The following is a 24,419-nucleotide window of genomic DNA, read 5'->3' on the forward strand; positions in this document are numbered from 1 at the left end:
TAGGTCTAATGCTGCACACTTAGTGCTTTCATGTTAGTGACAGCACAACCTGAAGACACGTGTTGTGGCATCCACAGCAGAGGGCAGCGATCATAGAACCACAGAATCCTAGAATGGTTTAGGCTGGAAAGGAACTTAAAGATATCCAGTTCCAACCCATCTGCCATGGGCAGGGACACCTTCCACTAGACCAGGTTGCTCAAAGCCCCATCCAACCTGGCCTTGAACACTGCCAGGGATGGGGCAGCCACAACTTCTCTGGACAACCTGTTCCATTGCCTCATCACAGTACAGAACTTAATGATCAGTGGCCCTGTATGAGACATGTGTAGCCTGTGCACTTGAAAGTCAAGCAGTCACTTGACCCTGTCAATCTTGCACGAAGACATGCAGAAGATGCCCTGCAAAGAGCCTGTCTTTCATATACCATTCTTACAGGAATGACCTGGAGGATCCGACTAGCTCCCCATTTCAGATGCTGCTTCATTACTAATTTTCATCTCGTCCAACTTATGCTCTCCCTTCAATACTAACTTTACCGCAATATCAAAAGAGCAAGAAGAGTCTTTATGAAATGCTTCTTGACCCTTAGCACCCCTTCATAGTGTGGCTTTTACGTTTTTTTTTAGAAGAACATTTTCCATGTGAAAAACTAGAAAACACTGTATGGAATTACTGTAACCTTCTGAAATCACATAATTAAGAGCATTAACTCCCACCAGGCTTGCTCTTAGACATTTTACATCAGATCTGTATTTCAGGTTCTCTTCAGCAAGGAAATTGTCCACTAAAGACAATAGGCTTTTAGGCACACAGTACTCCTAACAATACATTACACAAATGTTCAGACAGGTCTTTCTATTAAATCACAATGGTTTTACCAAATAAGTAAAGGCTGGATTTTGTTATTAAATTGTATTTTCACTACTGTACATGCTAATCAATCCCCACATTGCACTAGGCAGGTGAGACACTCCCCACCAGAAAGCACAGGACTAAATTTTTAATAACTGAGCAATGGAATAAGTTTCTGTCCTACCTAGTGCATCTTACCAACCATCAACATTTTGCAGTCATTTTTACCTGAGATGTGCCTATACTACTGAGTGATGTTACCAAAAAAGCAGAAAGACTGAACTTGTCTCAAATTTTTCATGGTACAATTTATTCACAGTATACTTTATTTAGCTTAAACTTACTGTGGTTTTAAGCTGGGAATTATATGCAAATCTTCAATAGTTTTATGGAGAGGAGGGTATCACACAGCCTAACTCATCTGCCTGAAATAGGACCTTGGTACTGTCCCCAGAGAAGTTGATGCCTCCGGGTGAGTGAAGGTGGCAGAGTTGAAGCTGGACTGCAGGGACTGCAGAGTCTCCCAGCTGTCTGCCAGAGGGAGCTACCAGGCAGGCACCTTCCTCCCAGCACTGCTGCTGAATGCCTGACAACAGCCACAGTCAGCTGAATGACATTCAGTTCACATCAGGAATTCAAAGGCCAAAATCACTGTAGAAATATTGTGATGACCTGTAGTACTGGGAAAGGTAAAATTTAACTTCAGATCTAAACTTTATTATGGCATTAAAGGCACCTGAGCAATTGTAGCTGTCCTTCAGAGACGGAAAACAAAAAAGTCCCAACAGCTCATTTTTTTAATAATTGGAACTGCATGCTCACAATCCAATCACTTAAATATCAAAGCTGTTTCAGCATTTTTATGACACCCACAGTTATATCCCTACTGTACCTAGTATATAAATGTTACACACTGCCACTGTCCAGTGTATTTCATTACGTGGTGATATTTATACATTGCAAGATGACTGTTAGGTGTAGAGAATCTGAAGACCTCAAGATTACATCATCAGAGTCCCTTACTACAGAGTTAAATCTCCTGTGAAATTCCTACCCTCCAGAGTCCTCCCAGCAGCTGTATTCCTTGCCTGAGGTCTGAAGGGTGCTAGATCAGAGAGGGTGCTAGCTGAAGGATTTTAACATACCACAGCTTAAGCTAATTGAAAAATCCAGTATTGTAGGCAGAGTTCAGTTGTGGTCTGTGCCCCCACTTTCCAACTGTCCTGCCCTGCCTACACCAGACTGCCTCACCCAGCCAACTGAAAACATAAACTTTGTTCTTTTCAATTTTCTAGCAATGTTAGTTTTCAGATGGATCAGGGAGCAAAATTGGTATATGCCAAGGCTGAGCAATTCTGAGTCCTCATGCAAGGTCCACAGGTGAAAACAGGTCTCCCCTTACCCCCTCATGTCTGGAGGTGCAGTCTTAGATTAGCTCCAAGTTGGTCTTTAAACCCAACTCCAAGGCATCTTAGAAGCTGTGTATTGCTGTAGTGAACAAATTCAGTGTTGCATGTGTTTCTCTGCTCTTCACTTTTAATAGAAACTACCTTTTTCTTTCCAGGAGGGATGCTTTGGAGTTTGATATTATTCTGTTCCCAGTCAGAAACAATTTGGCCACCCATTAATGAAAGTAGAACCAAACAAAGTGCCTTTCTCTTCCCATACTGAATTCAGTTAAAAAAGATTTGTAAGCTTTATCAGTATCTGAAGAACAACAATTGCTCTAATCTTCGCTGGAAGGCATGGCTGGGTGATTTGTTTGTCTTTCACAGGCACAGGTGGCTAACAAGTGCTAGAGAAGACATACACACAATGTTATGAAACACAGAAGATTCACTAACAGATTTTCATTTTTAAAATAATTGCCTTAAAACTGCCAGGGGTAGGATCCCAGCCACTACATGCTACTTGTCTGAACGCTCTGCTTCCTTTCAATGGGAACGATACAAATGAGCAACAGCAGCTGCAAAGCATCGTAAGGGCTCTTGAGACTGACTTGAGCTGAGCAACAACCAAACCAAAAGCTCTCAGTGCCACCTCTGTCTAGCTGGAGATGTTTGTTTCTTCTCCTGCAATTATGTCCTAAATATGGCAGTACTGTTTCACATGCCTCAGTGCTCTCCCCATTAGCTGTGAGTAAGGCACAGGAAGTACTTTCCAATTTTTTGCTTTCCCTTCTCCCCCAGACTTGTTTAGGACAAAAAATTCCCAACTGTCAAATCTAATTAAAATGTCGTGAAACTCACAGTGTACAAGGGCATGTAGTGATAGGACAAAGGGCTTTAAACTGACAGGGGGTGGATTAAAACTAGATAACTGTGAAGATGTTCTTTATTGTGAGGCTGGTGGGATGTTGGCATGGGTTGCCCAGAGAAGTTGTGGCTGCCCCATCCCTGGCAGTGTTCAAGGCCAGGCTGGACAGGGCTTTGAGCAGCCTGGTCTAGTGTGAGGTGTCCCTGCCCATGGCAGCAAGGTTGGAACTAGATGAGCTTTAATGTCTCTTCCAACCAAACACATTCTGTGACTCTGTGATTCATGTACAAAAACCCTAACAACCACATGATGGAAATTGCCCCTCTCACTACATGTCAAAGCAGTGCTGAAGTCCCAGCGTTGATGCAAAGACTATTTTTAGTGTTCACAACAGCTCTGTAACTGTCTCTCTAGCATAGGGATATATGCTTGCCAGTAGCTTGAGGCATTCTATGTGTATTTTGAAAACAATGTGAAGCTCTGCTCTTCTGCAGTATTTGAGATAAGGAGGAGCTGTGAGGTGAATTGGCTAGATGCAGAGGCACGCTGCTGCTCCTAAGCTGCATCAGGCTATCACATGCTAAAGACACCCGTGTAACACAGCATCAGGCTTCCTTGGTCCCCTGTGGAGGCTATTCTGCAGCTCAAACAATAAGGGGATGTGAGCCTCAAGAGAAGCGGAAACTACTAAGAAGTTCTGAATGCCCATGAATGCATACAGCACAATACCAAATGCAGAATCCCAAATGAATTTCTTTAAAAGGAAAACAAATCTCAGTAACCACCTCAGGTTTGTAAAAGGAGGGCTTTTTTTTGCACGGTTACTTTTCAGGAGAGGCGCTCAGATATTAAGAGGACAGGTGACTCAGAAATACCACACGTTTACAATTCTACTCTTTTATAGTCTCTTCTGTAAAAAGATGCCTGACTACTTTATAAGCCTTGACAGATTGAGGATTTCAACATCCTGTTAGGTCAGATGACCGCAACATAATATTCATATTACAGATAAAATAAGACACTTTCCCACAGTCGTAAAGCACAATCAGAAACACCAAGCAGTCCAAGCTTTCCTTGGAAGTTACATGGTTAGCTGGAACCTGCTCAACATATACCAAGTACCAGCATTCACATTCAAATCCAACCCTGCTTCTACATCCCTCTCTGCTTCTTTTTCTATACATAAAGCCTTATCTCATAACTCTTCGTATGGAGAACATTTTTTCTCCAGGCAGTGGTGTTCTCTGTAGTGTGTGTGATTTCTCCCCCATCAATGATGCCTGGAGCATAAGAAAGATGGGAAATGCTAGAGAACTAGCAGCAACCTGACAATCCTTGCCACCACTATCAGACAAATGCGTTCTGGCATAAAACTCATCCTACCATGACCTGGAAAATAGCACCATGACCATGGCTGACTTTGGATCAGAAATTTTAGCTACTTGGATGGCATCAGTTAATGACAGCTGCTGGGAAGGAGGTGCATGTGCTGGTGAGTGCACTTCTCAGTGTAGTAATGAAAATGTTTTGTATTCCTATATACAATATGTCAATTACTTGGGAAGTGTATGCAGAACATCTACAGTACTGTAAAAACTCACAGTTCCCTCAAGAAAACTAAGCTACCTTATCAAAAACCAAAGCTCATGCAAAAGCCTTGTCTTGCCTTCTTTCAATTACACAAACATGAAAACAAACCAGAGCAGCAACCTTCACTCAAGAAGTGACTCTCTACTCGAAGGTTTCCAAACAAAATCAGCTGCATGGCATATGCTGCCAAAACAATAGCTACCAGATTAACAGATGGTATATTGTGAATTAAACGTTGACACAAACCCCAGACATACCACTCAGTCCTCTCTTAACACTAAAACTTACTTCCCTATTTTTCTCACCTCGTGATATTTACACACAGAAAATACCTCTACATTTATGCTTGTCCCCCGCTGCCTCCACGGCTGCAATAATCAGATGCTCCACCGAAGCCCCTTCACACACCATCCAGATACGAAGAAGCATGAGCTGCAGTTGGTGAGTCCAGAACTACGTATGTACGAATCCACCAGCTGGCTGCAGCTGGATTGCTGTGATACTGTCCCAACACATCTCAGTTCTGCCCGCCTGTTACCTAGAGGAGCACTGCTCTGGGTCTCTCCCCACCCTAGAGGTATTGGATTTTCCAAAAATTTAAATTTATACTCTTCTTTCTAAGGCATCTGGAATTGCCTGATGGCGTCCAAGTCGGCATGATACACGGATTGACTCCACAACTTGTTAGAGTTGCATCAGGCAGAGACAGACAGGCAGACAGGAGCAAGCAGATGTTATTGCATGGGCTTTGTTTCCTCTGGACTCCAGGTAATTGATTTTACTCATTAGAATCAATACAAAACAAAACACAGACCCAAAGTGTCATTTACATAACCATACGTTTCCAGATGCCTGAGCCTGGACAATAGGAGGCTGAGACACCTTCCCACTCTACAACTACCTGAAAGCAAGCTGTAAGCGGGGTGGGGGTCAGTCTCTTCTCCCAGGTAACAAGCGATAAGACAAGATGTAACAGCCTCAAGCTGTGCCAGGGGAGGTTTAGATTGGATATCAGGAAAAACGTCTTCACAGAGAGGGTGGTCAGGCACTGGAACAGGCTGGCCAGGGCAGCGCTGGGATCACCGTCCTCGAAGCCTCCACAAACCGTGTGGATGAGGCTCTCAATGGCATGGTTTAGTGTTGGTCTCGGCAGTCCTGAGGTTTTGGTTGGACTTGATGATCTTAAAGATCTTTTCAAACCTAGGTGATTCTGTGATTCTACAATTCTTCCGACGTAGCCTCAACCCCGGGTTTACCCTGTGGAGCGCTTCTCGGCGGCGTAGACCGATGTAAATACGCTCCCCCCGCCTCCGCCCGGGTCAGTCGCCTGAGGGGACGGGCAGGACGGGGCGGAACGCCGAGGGGAGGTACAAGTGCGCAGGCGCAGGGCGCTAAACCATTCTCCCGCCCTTCGGGAGGCCTTGGCGGTGGGAGGGGGTGAGTTGTGGTGCGAGAGGGGCGAGAGGGGCGTGTGGGGCAGCGCGGGGCAGCGCGGGGCAGCGCCGGGCAGCGCCGGGCAGCGCCGGCTGTCGGCGGGGAGACCTCCGTCACCTTCCGCCTCCTAAGGGGCCGTGCGGAGCATGGCGGTGGCCTGGTCTTCTGTTTGTGTCCCCGGCGGCCCAGCCGGGGTTTTCTTCTGAGAAATTCGCCCCTTCGTACGCGGAGTAAAGCCCCCTGACCGCCCTGGAGGAGGTTTCCGTCCTTACCCTCGCTGTTTGTGCTGATCGGAGCCCGGCTGGGCGACTGGGGTTCGCGTGTGTGCTGGCGGTGTGCATTACAGTGCCCTGTGCCCATGTGGTCGCGTTTAGCCGACCTCCTCGCTGCCCTGACCTCCCTGCAGTGACCGGGGCCTTGCCGAGTTGAGTGTGAATCCTGCCCGCGGGTCCCCGGCTGTGCTCTGCTTGTGTGAGCTACGGGGCAGGGGTCGTAGCACCGCTTCTTCTCTGCCCCTCGGTAAGCGGGGTTAGACAGGGGTGTGTTTTGTTCACCTTCGCTCAGGTGGCATTTTGCAGAAGGCCTTGCGTGTAAAAGTGAGACCTGAGTCCTAGAGCTGCTGGGAGGGGTGGGGGGGTGGATTGGTTGACTGCACTACAGGGGGGTGTCGGCTGTCATGTCATATGTAAAGTTTAAAGAAGAAAGGAAGAGTGTTTGCTGGCTTTGTCTTTTTTAGCCAGAGCTACTTGATCTGTGGGTTAACTAAAGCATTAGTCAAAGACAAGCAAAAACTCCAGTTATCAGGATATCAAGATTGAAAGTCAGTGTGCTTAAGCTGGGAATGTTAGTAACACCAAAGGCAGTCGTTGATACATATATACAAAGTAAAATTCATGCTGTAAGAACACATCCTGAGTGAGAACTTATGCTTGGTGAATGTAGTTTGGGGTTTTTTATAATGACATCTACTTTTTACTCTGTTTTTAGGAAGTATTCAACATTAATTAAAATGTCTTCCACCAACTCTCCAAATGCAAGTGAAACACCCAAAGAGAGAAAACCAGGATTGAGAACTGTTCAGACAACTATGCTCTTCCGAGCTGTGAACCCAGAGCTTTCCATTAAACCTGTAAGAGGCTCATTCTGAGGGAAATGAAACAGGCTTGGAGAGACAGGGTTGCTGTAAAGTTGTCATTGCTATTTGTGTGCATTATATAACTGTCGTTATGCAAAGCACTCAGTAATGTAGCTAAAAATATTTTTACTTTATTTCACTCTGATTGTTATGAGCTCAGAACACTACATTGTTTATTCCAGCTTTTATTTCACTGCTATATTGTCTAATCCTTTTATACCTAGCCAAGTTACTAACAGAAAGACTGTCTACAGACATATTACCCATGTAATTTGACAGGTTAAGTAATAGGAGTCCTCTTTAATGTTTAAAAGGGAACAAAACAAAAGTGCAGGCTTTGTGGTGGGGGGTGGTGGTGGTGTGGATTTTTGGTACCTTTTCAATATTTTTTATTTTTGTTGCTTTTATAATTAAGTTGAGGATACTCAGGTTTTATTTGCACTTGTGCAACCCAGCAAGACTGGATGAAATTTTATGCATGTAATAGAATCAGATTCTGTGATAATACATCCTGTGTTTTTACACAGAATCACAGACTGGTTTGGGTTGGAAGGGATCTTACAGATCATCTGGTTCCAACCCTCCTGCCATGGGCAGGGACACCTTCCACTAAACAAGTTGCTTGTCTCAGTAGCATGCTCAGATGAATTGTTAGAAGTTTGCATTTAGTTACCTTTAGTGGTAGGTTTTGGCCTGTTCATTCGTGCTGAAGCAGCATTTGGGACCAGCAAAAGACACAGCACTGGAAAATGCCATGTTCTGTCTCCAGAGAGGCTTCTTTTTCAAAGGGAATTCCTTTTGCTGTTAGAAAATTGAGTCTCCCTTCTTGCTGGTTATCAAAGTCATCTGGATCAGTCTGCTAGAAAGCAATGATAATTCTTGCAGATAGGTATCACAGCCATTTACTGTTCACTTTCTTAGCCAAGACAGAAGAATGTGTTGAACAAAGAAATGTTTTGACTAAAGACAGATACTGATTAATTTTTTTTTTGTCAGAACAAGCCTGTGATGGCATTTGGGCTCATAGCAATTACCCTCTGTGTGGCCTACCTTGGTTATTTGCATGCAACCATAGAGAATAAAAAGGACCTCTATGAAGCAATCGACAGTGAGGGGTCCAGGTATATGAGGAGGAAGACTTCCAAGTGGGACTGAGAACGTACGGAAGGAAATCAGCAAATCAGTAACAGGACTTTGCCAGGCAACTACTATTTTTTTTTCTCTGTCCCTTGAAATAATGGATAAATGTCTCTCTTGCTGTTCAGTCCAGTTCAAATTCCTTTGTAAAATGCCTTACCTGTACAAATGAATTGCAATTGAGATACATGTGAACATAAAAGTGGCTTTAAGAACTGTTGTCTGCAAACTCCACGGCCTGTCAGAAGACGTGAAATTACCTCGGGCATGCAGTCAAGACAAGTAAATGCCTTAGAAATGCACATGATATTTCAGCTTGTTTTCTCTTTGCTTTGAGTGAAAACAGGGGTTTGTCTTAATTTTTAAACAGAAGTGTAACGCATTGTGTGTGAAAAGAAAAAGTTGATCTCTTGATCTGTTGAAAGTTAACAGGTAACAGTGCAAGTGAAATAATTTTAAGGCAAGAAAGATCTGATAGTCGTTGGAGGGTTGTATTTAATAAAAGAATTTGTAAAATACTGACCAAAGTATTCCTTGGATGATAATATACTCTTCCTTACAGACAGAAAAAAAACCCAGTAAGTAAAGAAGAAAAAGCGAAAGGACTGCTTCTGCCAAGGGAAAGGCAGGAAGAACCCAGCTGTGACCTTTCCTGTTTGGCAGAGTAGAGCAGATCTGAACCTACCAATATGAGCTTGCCAGTAGCTATGTATAACTCCAGGTTAGCCAGAGGTTGTGCAGTGTTCTTGACTAGTCATCAAGTCTGGTTTGTTCAAGCTGATTTCAAAAATTAAGTTTCTCTGTATTGCAGAGTATGTTATATAACACTAATTTATTGCAGGCTACTAAACTCAAAATAGGGAATGGAAAGTCTAAAATCAACAATGAAAAGACTGTTATTACAATGACAAGACTGCATCCACCTGAACAATTCCAGTCTTGCCAGACAGCCTTGTGGGTGGATGTGAGGCAGCCCATTGGCAGTGGGCTGGTTGGTGCCACTGTGAGCCTGGCTGCTATGGCATTGCCTTAGCACAAGAGAGGGTTCCCATGAGCACACTGTACAAGTGGGTGCTGTCCTGTTCTGGCACAAAGGCTTTCTACGAGCTTCTCCAACTGCTTCTGTGTTTCTGACATGTCCTAGATGGTATCTCATTAACCAAACTCCAGAGCATGTGGTGGGAGGGCATATGCTGTGGAAAAGTGCCCTTTTCCCACTGTGGACCCTCATTAATGTTCTTGGTTGTATTTTTCCATTCAGCTACCTCATATTTACAGCCCCATCAAGTGCTCCCAAGAAGCTGAGACCTGTTTCTTAATCCTCTTTTGGCCAAAGTGGCTTCTGTCAGGCCAAAGAAGAACGAACATGCAGTGACATCTGTTTGCCACTCTAGGAATTGCTTTGGGTTATGTTACCAAATGGTTTTGTTACTGAAGATAAGAAAGATGACACTGCCTAAGAGCTCTATTCTCTTTATTTCCCTACAAATCCTTCACATTGAACCTGTGATTTTCCTTGTGTCTCTGTTTTATAGTTACCTGTATCCTAAATTCAGCTGAGCCTTTGTTACTTCCTGCCTAAGGAGGGAACTGACTTCTACCTTTGAAAAGCTATAGAAACAAAGCCTTTAAAAACATATTCCCCTCTGCCTCACAGCAACAAGGTCCCAGGCAAGTCTGAAAGCTTGCAGGTGAGGAAACCACTTGCCTTTCGATTGGTGAAGGAATTTCCAAGTGAATCATAGAATTGATCAGATATTCAGAACTATCACATGCTGTGCGTATCCTGTGGAATATGTTTCATTTGATAGAATGTGATGGGTATGTAGAACCCATTTGTTTTTGTTTTCAAACGGGTCACACAGGATTTCAGCTCTTTTCATTTCATTAAAATGCACAAGTCTGGTATGTTTGCATGAATTAAAACAACTCCAAACCCAGTGCTGCAGTAAGCGTGTTAACCTGGTTTTCTGCAGGCTTTTAAAATACACACTTTGATCCTTATACCTGCAGATGATTTGAAGTGAGAAAACCCAGTCTCTTGTTTTCACATATTTGGGAGTAATGGCTCTCAAAATTTTGAATTGTGAAGTGAATATGGATCTGGAAGGATCTGAGGAAAAGGAAGTGGGGGGGTATGAAAGATAAAGGCTGGGATTGACCTGGGCAGGGTCAAGACAATATGTGTGCCAATGGCACTTCATAGAAAAGCTGTCTAAGATGGGGCCTTGTAGCTCTTGGCTGGAGTCAAGTCCTGTTAACCAGATTAATTTAAAACTGCCCAGGCTGAAGGAACACTATTTAAATTTGTCCCTATTATTAAGGAGAGTCTGTTTTTTTGTGTCAGGTGCTGCATAGGTAACTCAATGCTACAAAAATTGCATATAAAATGGAGATAAAGCAGTGCGAGCACAGAGAATAATGTAATTAATGTGCGTTATAGTATCAATACTGGCATTTGCTGTTGTAAGTAACTGATTTACGTCATAAACACTGTGTATTGGATTAAAGGGGAAAAAACCCACCCAAACAGAGCTCCATTCATAGCAAAATTTGTTGGCTCAGCTCTGAAAGCACAACTCTTATACACCTGGAGGAGACACAAACAGCGCCAATACAATTTCTTTTGTTTGGCTTTTCTCAATTTCACCTTCAATACAGTAAGAATTATCAACAGTGGATGATAGGTGGCTTGACAGGAACTGAGAGTCAAAATGATTTCCCAGGCAGAGGCTCTGCCAGGATTTTGCTAATTCCTTACTGTATGTGCTGGCTTTCTCATCTTTACCAAGAGCAACTGAACTCTATGATTCAAATACCTGAAGCACCAGCTATTATGCTGCTCCTAAAATCTTAGCTTACATGGTTTGAATAGGAATTGGCATTCAGCAACAACGAAACAAATGTAAAAAAGACACTGAAAAGGCAAAGCCTGCTGTGACACTGCTCAACTATTACCGGGAAAGCTAGTTCTTTGTGAGCAAAGCCAGCCCTGCCCGGTAACCATTGCTCTGCAGAGAGCTACATTCAGGCTGGAAGGGGTTACTTCACTAAACCCTCTCTCATCATCTGCCTGCAGCATGTTACTGAGCTGTCAGCATGTGTGAATCCTAACCGGAAGGCAAACATTTCATCCAACTGGGTAAGAAGTAATGGCCAGTGATTTTTCTTTCTTCACCAGCTTGCATGTTTTCTGTAGCAACAGTTAAGTGTTTTGCCTGCCAGCAAGAGATGTACCAGGAATAGAGTTCTGACATTGTAGCAACTGTATTACAGGAAAACACCAGAATGCCACAATGATTAGAAATCCTGATCTGCACTCCTTCGTATGTTGTGCTGCATGTTCAAAAATAGTACCACCACCACCTTCCAATGCTACTTTTGATCGGATTCGGGAGTATAAGCCTTTCATAACAAGGTATTACACTCATCGTGATATACTGGGTGAGTTTGCTTCTGAAATCTGTTCCTTGCAATCTGAGATTTAGGAAATCTCCAAGAGCTGTTGTATCCATCTGTTCTTGATGGTCATGAAGGTGTTCACGTCTCCGTAACAATGAGCTGTGCTTACCTTCTGGATCTTAATAAGTCTAGTATATTCAGGGTCAGTTGTCCTGTGGTGCATGACGGTGTTGAGACTTGGGCATAGTGGAGTCCAAAAGAGATTCAGCTCTAAGACCGTTAGCAAATGTTTTCTAAGCTTCAAGTAGTTTGGAAAGAACTATGTTTGACTTAACATATGCAAAGGTCATTCCCTTATCCTTGACCACAGCACAGGACAACGCTGAGATATTTTATCCTGAATCCTACCTTCTTACACTTGATTCAGCTGCTGACCTTAGGTTGAGGCTTGTAGATTCTCTTGAGGTTTGATGTTTTTGTTGGCATGTCACAATCATAACCTCAATAATAAAGGAAATTGTGGTAGCATTCATACTTTTGAGGATCTAGCAAGAATCTCAAGTATCTTTATATGCTATGCCTAATTGTCAGAGAGGTTTCTGATCAGTAACATTAGGTAGAAATCATCTTGTGCATTTTAATTAAAGTGCATTGTGAAGAGCAGCATGCTTGGTTTCTATTTCAAACAATATAAAGAGGTTATCAGTGTAATGGGAGCCTGGGCAGAGGGATGAGTGCCCCGCATGTGCTCGGAACATGAAGCTTCAGTCCTGCATTACACACACACAGCGTGAAACACGTCAAGAAGGCCAGAGAGTCTCTTTAAATTATTTTCTTTTTACTGCTTAATATAATGGACTGGGGGAAAGCTGTGCATTCAGGGCACAACATGCTTGTTGCTAGGCTTTCTGCACTGTTGGACTTCTGTTTTGTTGATTTGAATCAGTAGACCCCTTTGTCCCATCCTGCTGCTGTCTTCCATGTACTTCATGTGAGCTCTGTGGGAGGATTCTGCCCACCCATGTGGAGTGGGGAAGAAGACTGGAGTGAAAGAAGGAGGGAAATTTAATCCTCCACTGGCTATGTGAAAGCTGGATCTCCTGTGGCTCTACTTCTTAATTTTCCTTTATAATGACACAGAAAAATGTGACTCTTTGGCCCCGTCAAGCACAGAGAATGGGATCCAAAGCAATGCCCAGGCTTGGCACTGAGTAGGAAAGATGGAGGCTCTGAAATCCCACTGTTGGGGGGGGAATGTTATGTTTGAATTGTAGAAAGGCATCTTTATCCAATTCCCTTCCACTTCACTTAGTCTCCATCCATGTTGCTAAGGGGAGCATCCTTGGTGCTGGCCCTGTGAAGCAGTGTGGCTCACCACCATGCTGCTTTGCTCCACCTTTCTAGGAGGGATCAGCTGTGTCTGCAGTGCTGGGGCTGCTTGGACCCTGGTCAGATGCAGCAAGTGCAGGGACAGAAGCATTCCTTTGTATGTGCCTGGTCTGTTTCAAAAACCTGGAATATTCTGTATCTTCCTGAGGGTATTTATTGTGTGCGCCAAGAATGTCATAAAGGAATCTGGGGGCATCTTGGGCAATAGACCTCTCTGAAAGCCTTGGGGGACTGAGGACCCAGGGAGCCTGAGAAGGCACCGACTCACCTGTGGCATCTAAAGGAAGCAAAGCTGTCCCCCAAACTGCTGCAACTTCAGTCACAGACAGAAATGGGTGAATCACTCCCAGGAAAGCTGAGGACTGACCAGCTTGTGCTGTGCAGATAGCCATCAGAACAAGGGGTCAGGAGGTACATCTGCAATGCTCTCCTGTTCTGTAGCCTTGTCTAGGAGGCAAGACTTGGGTTCGGCACCTTCCTATTATATTTACAGAACTGCACAAGCAATAATAATTGTAGTTTCACCCTCATGTGAGATGAGGGTACATGTTTTTTAGCCTTTTGATTTTTAATTCAAGTGTGGAGCCAAGCAAAGGGGTGGGGAGAGAGGCATGGAGTTCTGCACTGTGATTGTCTGCTGTGCATGATCAGCTTGTGTTGACTGTGCAGAGATTGGAGCGCACATTGAACAAGAAAAATATGAAAAGAAGGAGGCAGAGGTACGAGAGTACATTGAGAAAATGAAAGCTGAAATTTGGTCCCAGGTAAATTAAATTATTCTCCCATCATTTTAATAATGATTATCCTTTGGAATAATTGCTACAGTATAATGACAGTTAATAAAGAACTTTGGGGTCACTGCTTTAGAGCTGTCATTAGTTTCATTTCCTCCTTTGTTCACAGATTTCTGTGTGCACATACTTCTGTCATTTCTGATCACAGCAAAGCATACTTTGAATTGGTAACAGATTTTACATCTGGTCTGAAAACGGCCTCTAAAGCACACAGAAGTTACCCGTTGTTAAAGCTGTTCCCCACAGTGCTATGCAAGATTGACATGTATGTTAGATACATGTATCATGCTTACAGCTGTGGCAGCTCAGTGCTATTGTGAGGACACATTTGAACAGGAATCACTGCAATAAAATTGCCAAAAGGGCTACAATGGATTTTGCTACCTGGTTTTAAATTTAACTTGCTCTGATTTCTTAAATAGCAAATAGAGAACTATTGTTTATGTAACCTCTGCTTCTTCTTAATAGGATGTTAATAGAATGTCAGCAGTTATACTTAAATAATAACTTGTTTTAAAGGCTGAAACACTCAAGGAAGATGCAGTGGAAAAAGCCCTCAACGAGGCAGCCGCTAAACACAGTGCATTTGTACACGACCTTCAAAAAAACTTTGAAAAGAAATTAAGGGTATGAACCAGTTTGTTTTTCTTACCATGGAAATAGCCAGCAGGACAGAAGCGTGTGTTTGACAATCAAGAATGTCATTCTGTGTAAAATAAATACATATCTTTTTAAATGCTTGCTATAACCAGAAACTTCATTCATCTGAGATTTGAACTCCAGTCTTGAACTACTCAGAAGTACTCGGACTGACGGATGACTGCCTTTGTGGTAGATGAGATATGAGCTTGAGTTAACTGGATTTCGAATTAACTTTCAGCACGTTTCACTCTTCTTTTTATATTTTTAATTGAATGAAGATTGTGAACTTTGTTGAAAATTCCTTGTCAGGCCTTGATTCAGCCAGCCCCTGAGCTGATCTGGTGTGTTTCTTAGAGGCAGTTAAATATGGGCTTAACTTTAAATCTGTCCTCAAGTTTCATGTCCATCAAAGCTACAAAGATGTTTAATTGATTTGCTGAGCCTGCTGAATGGAGTGGAGGGGAAGGAAAACTGCCAGCATATGTATATTCCTAAATGAAGCACACTAACTGTAGCCTCGAATTTTTATATATGTTTAGCACATGTTTTATATGGCTTTTTGGATATCTGAGAAAAGGCTCAAAGATATACAGAGAAAGGAAGGCAACTGCCTTCTGGATCTTAGCCTTCCTGCTTTCTGTGCGGCTTCACAGGGCTTTTTGCTGTTAGAGCATCCAAGTGCTCCTCAATCAGGCATTACGCAGTCCGTCTAATGCTTTTCATCCTTAGTCTTGCAGCTTCCCACCGGCAGATGAAAGGCCCAGAGAGAATTGCGGGAGTGTTTTCCTTTGGAATTTTATTTTGTACAAGTTTCTAAATAGCTATCTGTTCATACTGAAGGCAGTCAAAGCAATGTGCTTGGCATCTTAAGAGGAAAAGCAGGGAGGTTTACAGTGGTCTTAACTTTCTGTTAGAGTTCATTCCATTTTATGGAGTTATTTTCCAAGGGAGCTCTGTCTTTTGCTGTCAAAGCATCTGGCAACAATAGTTGCCAGAAGCTTAGTTCCTTGTGATTAACGATTCAGTTACTTGCTATTATACATCTTTTTAGACTGTGTTAGACTATTATTATAGTCTATTACAGATCTTCATAGATCTTAGTGCTCATAGATCTGAGTGCTGGGGATTGTTTAGACATTTGTCCTGGCAACATGGGCTCCAGTGACTGAGGACAAGGGAGCAAATACGGAATGCTACAGGTGAAACAAAAGAAGAGGCAGATATAACTAAAGTAATTGTGAGATATTTGAGATTTGGTGGGGTTTGTTTCTTGCAGTTCATTTTAAGAGGTATGTAAAGAGTGAGCTAAATGCTCACTAGCAGTTAGCTTGCAGAGACAATGGCAGAAAATTTACTCAACTCCTGTCTAAGCGAACAGATAGTGGCAGCTAACAAAGCGTATCACTGAGTGACTGAAGTGGGGTTTTTACCTGTAGGGAAGGTCAAAGACAATTGCTTTTAGCTGATAGCCTCAGGAATGGCTTTTTTGCAGCAGTACTGATATGGCCACCACCATTCATGGTCAAATGGTTTTAGCCAGGTTTCCTGTCGGCATGTGGGCTTGTGAAGAAAATACGTCAGGGAACTTTTTCTGCCTTATGTAGAAAACATGGGTGATGTAGGTGTGGTATGATGTTACAATAAGTCACTGTAATTGCCCCATAATATGTTTCTGAAGTCTGTTCTGCTGGGTGTTGCTGGGGATTGTTTAAAGACAACTGAGCAAAAAGCTGTTGTCACTACTTACATCTACTTTTAACTTTGCTTAAGGAAGAGGTGATGAAGGCAGAGGCAGAGATGCAGTTGTACATGGAAGAACAGCAGAAGAGAGAGGCAGAAGCTGCAGAGCAGCACATGGCTCACAGACTTCAGAGGATCCTCATGGAATGTGCCCAGGACAAGACCCGAGCTGTGGCCAAAGCCAGAAAACAGGAGAGGGAGGCAGCCTTTCAGGCAGCACTCACTCTGCACAGGTGCTGTTAGTGTTTCCTCTGACTTGGGTGGCAAAAATGCTGTTCTAAATGATTGGAATTGCATCAGCATTGCTCAGATGCAGGTCTCCTAGGAAAAGATCTGTAGACCCTTCAGAAAAAAATGTATTTGGAAATGACAAGTGACCAGCAAGAATTGCAGGCTCACCCTCTCTCGCTGATGCACCAAGTAAAAATGAAATATATTTTGTTTCTAAAAGCAAGTATCACAAAGCCAGCCAATGATCCAAACGTTTTGGGGTTTGTAGCTGATTTAGAGTCATCATAAGTAAAGATCTCAGGGCCTACTGTGCCATTCCTGACATCTATGCAAAACTCAGATCTGCAGGGCACAGGAGATTCTACCTGTATAAATTAAACATTGTGAATTAAATAGCTTTGATGTCAAAATAATAGCACACCCCTCTCCCTTGAGAGTAGAATACATTTAATTTTTTGACAACATAGACAACAAAATGTCAGTATCACAATGAAAAGATCAGTTCCGGTGTGTTCCTTTGTAAGATATTTTTCATTTTCTGAACAGTCACACTTAAGTTTTGATCCATTATTTAATACCTTTGTTTTCACTATTAAAACATGCCCCTTCTGCCAAAGATAAATGACATTCCACATAAACTTAACTGGTCTCTTTAACTTCTCATGTTAGCAGAGTTCTGCTAAAATATCTCCAGCAAAGTGGAGAGAGCACAAACAGAGGGCAGAAATTGTTTTCTCTACATCAAAGTATTTGGGTCAGTAACCTTTACGGATGCCTGATGCACCATTATTTGTGTATCCCTGAGCCAGCTCTGGTGAATAGCACCCATAATGTTTTGACTACATAATATAAATTATATTTGTTACTGACACGCTGGCACAAAAATGTTCTCAGTAACATTTAAACAAAATTATGGATGAGTCTGTAGTCTAGAAATCAGTTGTTAGATTTGACTTCAAGGCAGCATTTTAACCTGGGGGCCGAATTGTCAAAGCCTATTTCAAAACCAGTGTGTACATAATTCTCTTAACGAAAGAATTCAGGTGTCTCACTCAGAGAGAGACCTGAATGAAGAGTGAAATACTGATCCTTTATATTTTTCATTTCATCATGAAATTATTGCTAGATATGACACACACAGAATCTTCTGCAGCTTCCTTTCTCTGCATTATCAGTAGCCTTCTTTTACCCTATTTTATTTCAGATGTCCTATATCAAGTTCTGATTTCACGTATATTTATAGTTGAATAAGAGAGTTTTTACAACAACCTAAATAGACTTAAATTGTTTTTTTCAATAATCTTTAGTAACACGTGTTCCCAACAAATCTTTTCATCATTTTCTTCTTTCAAATAGAATGTGCTCAGAACAACTTAAAGAAGAAATTAGGTTAGCTGAGGAACAATATCATAAGAGTATAGAGCAATTAAAAAAAGAAAAAGATCGTGAGATTCATATTGTCCGGAGTATCATACAAAAAGAGAGTGAGACTGAGACTGAAAAACAGCCTGAAAAAGCAGAGACTTTACAGGTTGGTGAGCTGGAAAAAGTTACGGTTATGCTGAAAGCAGCAGAAGAACAGATAAAGACTCTCACACAAGAACTGGAAAAGGTGACAGAATGGAAGGACATCCTGGAAAATGAAATACAAGCAACAAGACAAACCTTTCAAAGGTATATTGATGCCACGTTTCCTAGCCTGTCCCCTGGACAAGCAGATTTTATTTTGCCATTCAGGGAAGCATTTCAGCAGAAGGACACACCAGAAGCATCAGAGGACAGTGACAGTATAGGAGAACTAGTATCCGAAGTGTGAGATTCACAGCCATGGGTAAACAGAACTACAAACAGGCAATGCTGAAAAATAAAGTCATTTCTGCTCACTGAATTACATTATTGTGGTTAGAATGATACAGAGAAAAATGACTACCACTGTATTAAATAATTGGTGAGCCATGCTGACAAATTATCGGTTAATTTTTGTTTCACAAATGCGAGGTTGGAACAGGTAACGCTTGAGGAGCTTCCCACTGAGTCCTTCTTGAGAAGGAAAAAGGCAGAAAAATCTACGAAAATCTCAGTTAAGCACGAGCGCTTGGACTTTGAGGACTGTTGGCTCTGCCCCTGAATAGTTGGGTGTGGAATAAGACACGCAGGCTTTGAACAACTGCACCTCAGGTTCCGAGATTTACAGGGTGGTTATTCAATGCAGTGGTGTGTACGTCTATGTCTATGTAAAGTCCCTGCAAGTGAGTGGCTACATGATCTGAAAACTCACCTGGCTTGAGAGACAGCTTTTGAGGAAAAAGTGTGTGCCAGCAGGCATGCAAAATAATTTTCCCTTGGGAGGACTCAGGTTTATCTATTCACACGTGCCTGAAGCCTGCATGGCTTTAGGCCAGCCTCAGTACACTGATTTGTTCCGAGATTGTGCCTGCCTAAACAGCTGATTTGCCTTCACTGTGTAGTAAGACTTCCCACAGCATTTGCTTAATGTTCACTAAAGCTTTATGTCTTTCTTGTTACCTGTTAATCTAAAAACACTGCACAGCATCTAGAGTGTAGCTGAAGAATGTAAAGGAGCTGGTATTTACTGTAGGTGATAGAAAGTATAATATGGTGAATGACATACCTGTCTATAGGTATGTCATTTAAATGATTTTTTAAGAGAGCAGTCTGTACAGCCATCTTTTCCTCATGCTCAAAAACAACCCCAGAAAACCAAAAAGCAGAATAATCTCATAGATATCCATCACTCTACCAAACTAAGAAGTAAAGACAAGTGAAGTCACTGGTTTCTTCTGAAACAGTTTAATTCATATAAAATATGTTGAGCAGGTATTTGGCAGGCTCTGGCACTATTTCTGACCTACATACCTGTAAAACCTTATTCCACTGAATTGTGGAAGCTCTTGCTCTGGAGAGCTGATGCTCCCTGTTCATTTTCTCTCTTAGGTTTGCAATGAAAAGAACCCAAACTTCATGTTCACGGTTGTCTAATCAAATGGATAAACTGCTCAGAACCCAAGACAAAACTTGTGTTTGCAGCTTAAAAGCCCATCGACAGTCTGAAATACTCCATAAGATCCATAAACCATTTTCTAAAGAAAGCATTTACATATGCATTAAGCATAAAAGTCTTTTGAAACTACAGGAGTAAAATACTGGAACTAAAGTACTAGCAGCAGCATCATGCAATATCTAAAGCTGGTGAACACTCTGTTGGCTTAGCTGGTTAAAGGCTCACCTCAGTACACACCAAGGAGCCCAGAGGCACAGATGCAGCTGGGAGAACCCTAGCAAACCAGTCAGAGGAATAAGTCTCCAATCCAGCCCCTCCCGGGTCATCTCAGGAGGGTGTTAGCCCCATGGACTGGGAGTGAGACCCAGCACCAGAAGTCAATTGAAGAGGCTTTCTGGAGAGCCTTGCAGACTGAGGGTGGATACAGCCTGGAGGTATAGGACTCCCCATGGAATGCAGTGAAGAGTATCTTGAGATTGTACAAAGGTTTAGTATGGAATCTTTAGGGAACGAACCAAATGTGGAAAGGGGGATCAAGGTGTTTAGGGGAAGAATAAGTTATAAAAGAGAGGGATAAGGGGATAAAGGGGCTGGTTACATGTAAACAGGGGCTGGTCATAGATGACAATACCCTGTGTCTCATCAGCATAGTCTGTCCTGTCTTCTCATTGAACTCCTTTTCTAACTTTTCCTGGGTGCAGGGCTTTCTCTGTGTGTATGTGTGTGTGTGTATGCATGGGGCTCTACCTGCCAGCAGCTGGAGTTGGAACACAGATGACAAGGGCTTAGGGCTTAGGGTGCCAGCAATTGAGACTGGAGTGCATATTGACTGGGTATGTACGTCAGTGTGTAATCACTGTAAATATCAATGGCAGTGACTGATGCAGACCATGGCTGTCTGCAGAGATAAGTGTTCCTGTAGTGGACCTTAGTCACATCCAGACATCCAGATAAGACAAAGGGCATCTGTCAGTGCACATCCCAGGCTCCTCAAGACCAACAGCCTTGGGGGCATGGTGGGAGACAGGCAGCAGGACCTCAAGATCTGGTCAGATGTATCTATACATGTCCATACTACAGGCATGCTCTGGTGCAAGCTTACTCACCAGTGCATGCACAGCACATACTGCATGTAACAGTCTGTCAGACACTGGCATTGCTTCTTATTGCCTTTTGGAAAAGGAAAACTATTTTGATTGACTGCTTTCAAATGCCAAGGTGAAGTTGTGTTGGCTCTGCTTAGAAACAGCATGTCCTCTTCAGTGTGTGCACTTGCTTGTGTAATAATGAAGAGAGCCACAGCCTGGCCTAAGAAAGGCTGTTCAGTGTAATTGGTAGACAAGATAACAAGCACTACAATTGCTGTGGGACCTGGAGAGCCATTTGCCATGGACACAGTTTGGTGTTTCAAGGAAATATTTTAGAACACGAAGTATCTAACTAAGCCTGATTTAAGAGACTGTTTTTTTCCCTTCCAGTTGTACTCACTGCACAGTATTGATTATGGTTGACTGTTCAATTTTCATACTTTATAACTTTCTGCATGTCAGATAATTAACTAATGAAATCTGAGTACATGAACTTTTGGTAGCTAATAAAAATCGGGAGTTCACACATACAAGCGAGCCTTTCATTGCATGAAGCAGAGAGCATATGGCTTGCTTTCGTTCCTGTTTGAGAAGGATTGCAGCATAAAAAGTAACACTTCCTGCTTTACTTGTACTTGGAATCGGAGAGAGCATGAAGACATGCTTTTTGACTGAATGATACAAATAAAGAAGCTTTCAGATAACATCTGGATGCTAGGGTGCTAGTGGTGGCACATATTGATGGCAGAGTGCATGAGATAAAACCTAGAATGGGGAGCTGTAATGCTCAACAAATAATACAGAAATCAGGGTTTCTCTATTAGTCGTTCAGGGGATGTCTTATATTGGCAGAAAGTACCAGAGTCTCAGGAACAGTGAAACTTTCTGTCTAAGGCAATGCTATAAAAGACTAAAAAGTGGATTGCCTGATTACTGTAGCTGAGCAGCTGAACTGGGAGGGAGCTGTTGAGTATGGCTGATAAGCAGCTAATTAATGAACTAGAACCATCTTGCTCATTAGTCCCTCAGAGGTCTGCAGAAGAGATCTGTGATGTCCTAAAAGGAGGATGTGCAGATTGTGAAAACTCTGAATCCCTGGCATAGAGAAATGAAGTGTGAAAGAAACTAATGATGCCGGTAGCATTTGGAGCGTGAGCATTAGCTGTCTGCATGTGTGAGGCAATTAAGGAATCGAAGTGCATCACCGGCAACAGAGTGCAGAATCATAGAATCATAGAATAGTTAGGGTTGGAAAGGACCTTAAGATCATCAAGTTCCAACCCCCCTGCCATGGGCAGGGACACCTTGCTCTAAACCATATCACCCAAGGCCTCGTCCAACCTAGCCTTGAACACTGCCAGGGATGAAGCATTTACAGCCTCCCTGGACAACCTATTCCAGTGCCTCACCACCCTAACAGGAAAGGATGAATCCACTCTGTGCATAGATGTACCGTGAGACAAGGAGGCACAAAAGCACAAAATGCAATCAGTTCTAAGTAACGTTAAGTTTGATGGCTTTGTAATGGAAAATAACTGAGGTACTTGAAGGTAGTTGACATAGTTTTAGGTCCTTAGGACCTTAGTACAAAAAGTGTAAGAAAAACAGAATAGAAAAACAGGACCTGGGGATGGGAAGTATCTGAGACCAGCAGGCGTCCAGGAAGACCACCACCACATTTTTGTATGCATGTGGGAAACTTTCCGGAAAATGATGTAATTCATGTATAGCCTCATGAATGCCCAGTGACCACGTATGGCCTGAGTAGCAATACAGGGATACACGTTATGGAGGAACTATCCCCTGTGTCTCCCAGTGCCGCAATAAAGAATACCTGCTTGTCAGCTTGAAAACTTTGTTGGTGAGGTTTGTTCCAGGAGTTTTCTCCGAATCAACCAACACAGATATAAACTGAGTAATTGTGATTTAAGTTACTGATGTGATTTCCTTTGCTGGGCTTAATTAACTACAGTTCAGTGTTACGTTTGGTGCTAGTTAAAAGAATTGCATAAGCAAATATGAGTGACTAATTCCAAAATGCATCAAGTGACTGGTGGGAGATGCAGATGCTGAACAACTGGCATTAATATTGGCTAGTAGGTACAATACATGGGTGTTTTAGGGATATAGGGGGTTGCCTGGGGACTTCTCAGCAGTGACCAGAGGAAAAGACAAATTCTAGAAGGAAGACTGGGCCAACAACAGTGATAGAAATGTCCTGACAAGTGAGGAAATCTGTGCTGCCTCTATCGCTTTTTAGTGGGACTAGCAGTTAATATGTCACCTTAGCTTTTGTTGAGCCAGTGAGCAAACCAAGAGTTAGGTAGACAGATTGACTAACATCAGCTAGTAAATCAACTGCAAGGAGAAGGATAAATGAAACTGTTGTACCCCAGTTATGACATAACCTGTCCAAATCTTGGCTTTTTTTCTAGCTGATCATTAACAATTTGTCTTGTTTGTATTAAAACAGTCTCTATAACTTTGTTTTGGCTTCTTCTAGGGGTATGGCTGTCTCGTTCTTACTACTGAGACACTCAGCTATTCTAGTGAGCACCTGAAGCCCTTCTGTGACATTCCTTTTCAAATACTCAATCTGCCTGTCTGCAAGAAATGCCTATTTCTGGGTCCACGGAGTAGATGGTTCCATCTCATCCATAAGAACCATTTTCTGCTTTCCTGCTTCTATCTGAACAACCTCACCATGCGCTGTGACAAGGAAGAGGAAGCAGTTCGAGCAAATAAAAAATTGCTTCATTGTTTGTTTCTTAATGTGTATACTCTATATCATAAAGTAGCTGTTAAGCCATTATTCTTGACACTGCCTTATATTAGTCACCCCTTCTATTTAGGAGGTGATTAAATAGCAATTTATCTAAGGATAATTGAGAATGGAAACTAGGTAGCATTCAACAATATATATACACGGTCAGTAATTCTCTTGGTTATTAAAAAGATAGTGCTCTGTATAAGACCTGCTGACCTCCTGTATAAAGGCTTCTAAATAGTTCGGAATACTTTATTTGTTAATGAGAGAAATTTGATCTCCAGACAAACTGGGCTGATCCTTTCTTCTGTTACAAACCAGATTAGATGAAAACAGATTACTGTAGTCAATAGCCGAAACTTCATATGCCAGCTCACAAACCATGTGAAAGGAACTGTTTCAAAGCGTGACTCGGCTAAGGCTCTAATAGTCAGTTCGGTTCAGTAAGCTGAGCTTTGTAAGTGAAAGATAGGAATTGCTAACTTTCCTGCCAAGCAAAAGTTCTTATGCTTTTAGTTCTGCTGCCAAAAGGGGCTGTATTGGAAGGGTACCAGGGAGTTCATGGCGGACTTTGCTGGAAACCTTGCAATGTTACAGAAACCACCAGCCACCCAGTCTGCTGCGTATGGGACATGAACTGCTATTCACTGACATTATTACTGGACAATTGGAGATGCACCTGTGTGGCTGAGACCTTGATCTGTGTCTACACTGTGCAAGCTGGCACATGCTCTTGCAGGCTGGCCAGTTCTGAACTGAGCTCCATAGAGACCATCCTCTGCAAGGCTTTCACCAATGATAATGAGGAGTTGGATTTCTTTCATAGTATGCTGCGGGACCACTGTGACCTTGCCAGAGGATCCCTGGGAAGCTGCCAAAAAGACAGCAAAACTTTCTTTTGTTCCATTCAGAAGGAAAATAACCTGGGATTCTCTAC

General features: G+C 42.6%; 2 protein-coding genes across 6 annotated transcripts; both read left to right on the top strand.

Moving 5' to 3' along the window:
- The first annotated feature begins 6,049 nt into the window (after nucleotides 1-6,049).
- SMIM8 (small integral membrane protein 8) lies at nucleotides 6,050-8,699 on the top strand. Its single transcript, XM_061369766.1, has 3 exons — nucleotides 6,050-6,138; nucleotides 7,123-7,264; nucleotides 8,267-8,699. Exons 2-3 carry the CDS (start codon nucleotides 7,145-7,147, stop codon nucleotides 8,423-8,425), a joined length of 279 nt encoding a protein of 92 aa, XP_061225750.1. The 5' UTR covers nucleotides 6,050-6,138; nucleotides 7,123-7,144; the 3' UTR covers nucleotides 8,426-8,699.
- Nucleotides 6,060-20,061, top strand: CUNH6orf163 (chromosome unknown C6orf163 homolog). 5 transcript variants are annotated; one of them, XM_061369763.1, is made up of 6 exons: nucleotides 6,060-6,138; nucleotides 11,684-11,851; nucleotides 13,868-13,962; nucleotides 14,512-14,619; nucleotides 16,405-16,607; nucleotides 17,962-20,061. In XM_061369763.1, the coding sequence occupies exons 2-6, from the start codon at nucleotides 11,704-11,706 to the stop codon at nucleotides 18,419-18,421; spliced, it is 1,014 nt and encodes a 337-aa protein (XP_061225747.1). In that variant the 5' UTR covers nucleotides 6,060-6,138; nucleotides 11,684-11,703; the 3' UTR covers nucleotides 18,422-20,061. The 5 variants fall into 5 exon arrangements, with proteins under 5 accessions (XP_061225747.1, XP_061225746.1, XP_061225748.1 ...); XM_061369762.1 differs by lacking the exon at nucleotides 6,060-6,138 and adding an exon at nucleotides 10,046-10,098; XM_061369764.1 differs by lacking the exon at nucleotides 6,060-6,138 and adding an exon at nucleotides 10,978-11,556 and having other exon boundaries at nucleotides 13,868-13,917.
- Nucleotides 20,062-24,419: the final 4,358 nt, after the last annotated feature.

The sequence above is a fragment of the Neopsephotus bourkii genome, unplaced genomic scaffold, assembly GCF_033783945.1.
Source record: "Neopsephotus bourkii isolate Nb327-2 ecotype Australia unplaced genomic scaffold, CSIRO-AGI_Nbou_v1 NB_1511, whole genome shotgun sequence".
Classification (NCBI taxonomy): Eukaryota; Metazoa; Chordata; class Aves; order Psittaciformes; family Psittacidae; genus Neopsephotus; species Neopsephotus bourkii.

Excerpts from the sequence above, each read along its gene's own strand:
- SMIM8 (XM_061369766.1), top strand. The coding sequence starts at position 7,145 with ATGTCTTCCACCAACTCTCCAAATGCAAGTGAAACACCCAAAGAGAGA. Across the intron at positions 7,265-8,266 it reads CAGAGCTTTCCATTAAACCT|AACAAGCCTGTGATGGCATT; the intron begins GTAAGAGGCTCA and ends TTTTTTTGTCAG.
- CUNH6orf163 (XM_061369763.1), top strand. The coding sequence starts at position 11,704 with ATGATTAGAAATCCTGATCTGCACTCCTTCGTATGTTGTGCTGCATGT. Across the intron at positions 11,852-13,867 it reads CACTCATCGTGATATACTGG|AGATTGGAGCGCACATTGAA; the intron begins GTGAGTTTGCTT and ends TTGACTGTGCAG. Across the intron at positions 13,963-14,511 it reads AAGCTGAAATTTGGTCCCAG|GCTGAAACACTCAAGGAAGA; the intron begins GTAAATTAAATT and ends CTTGTTTTAAAG.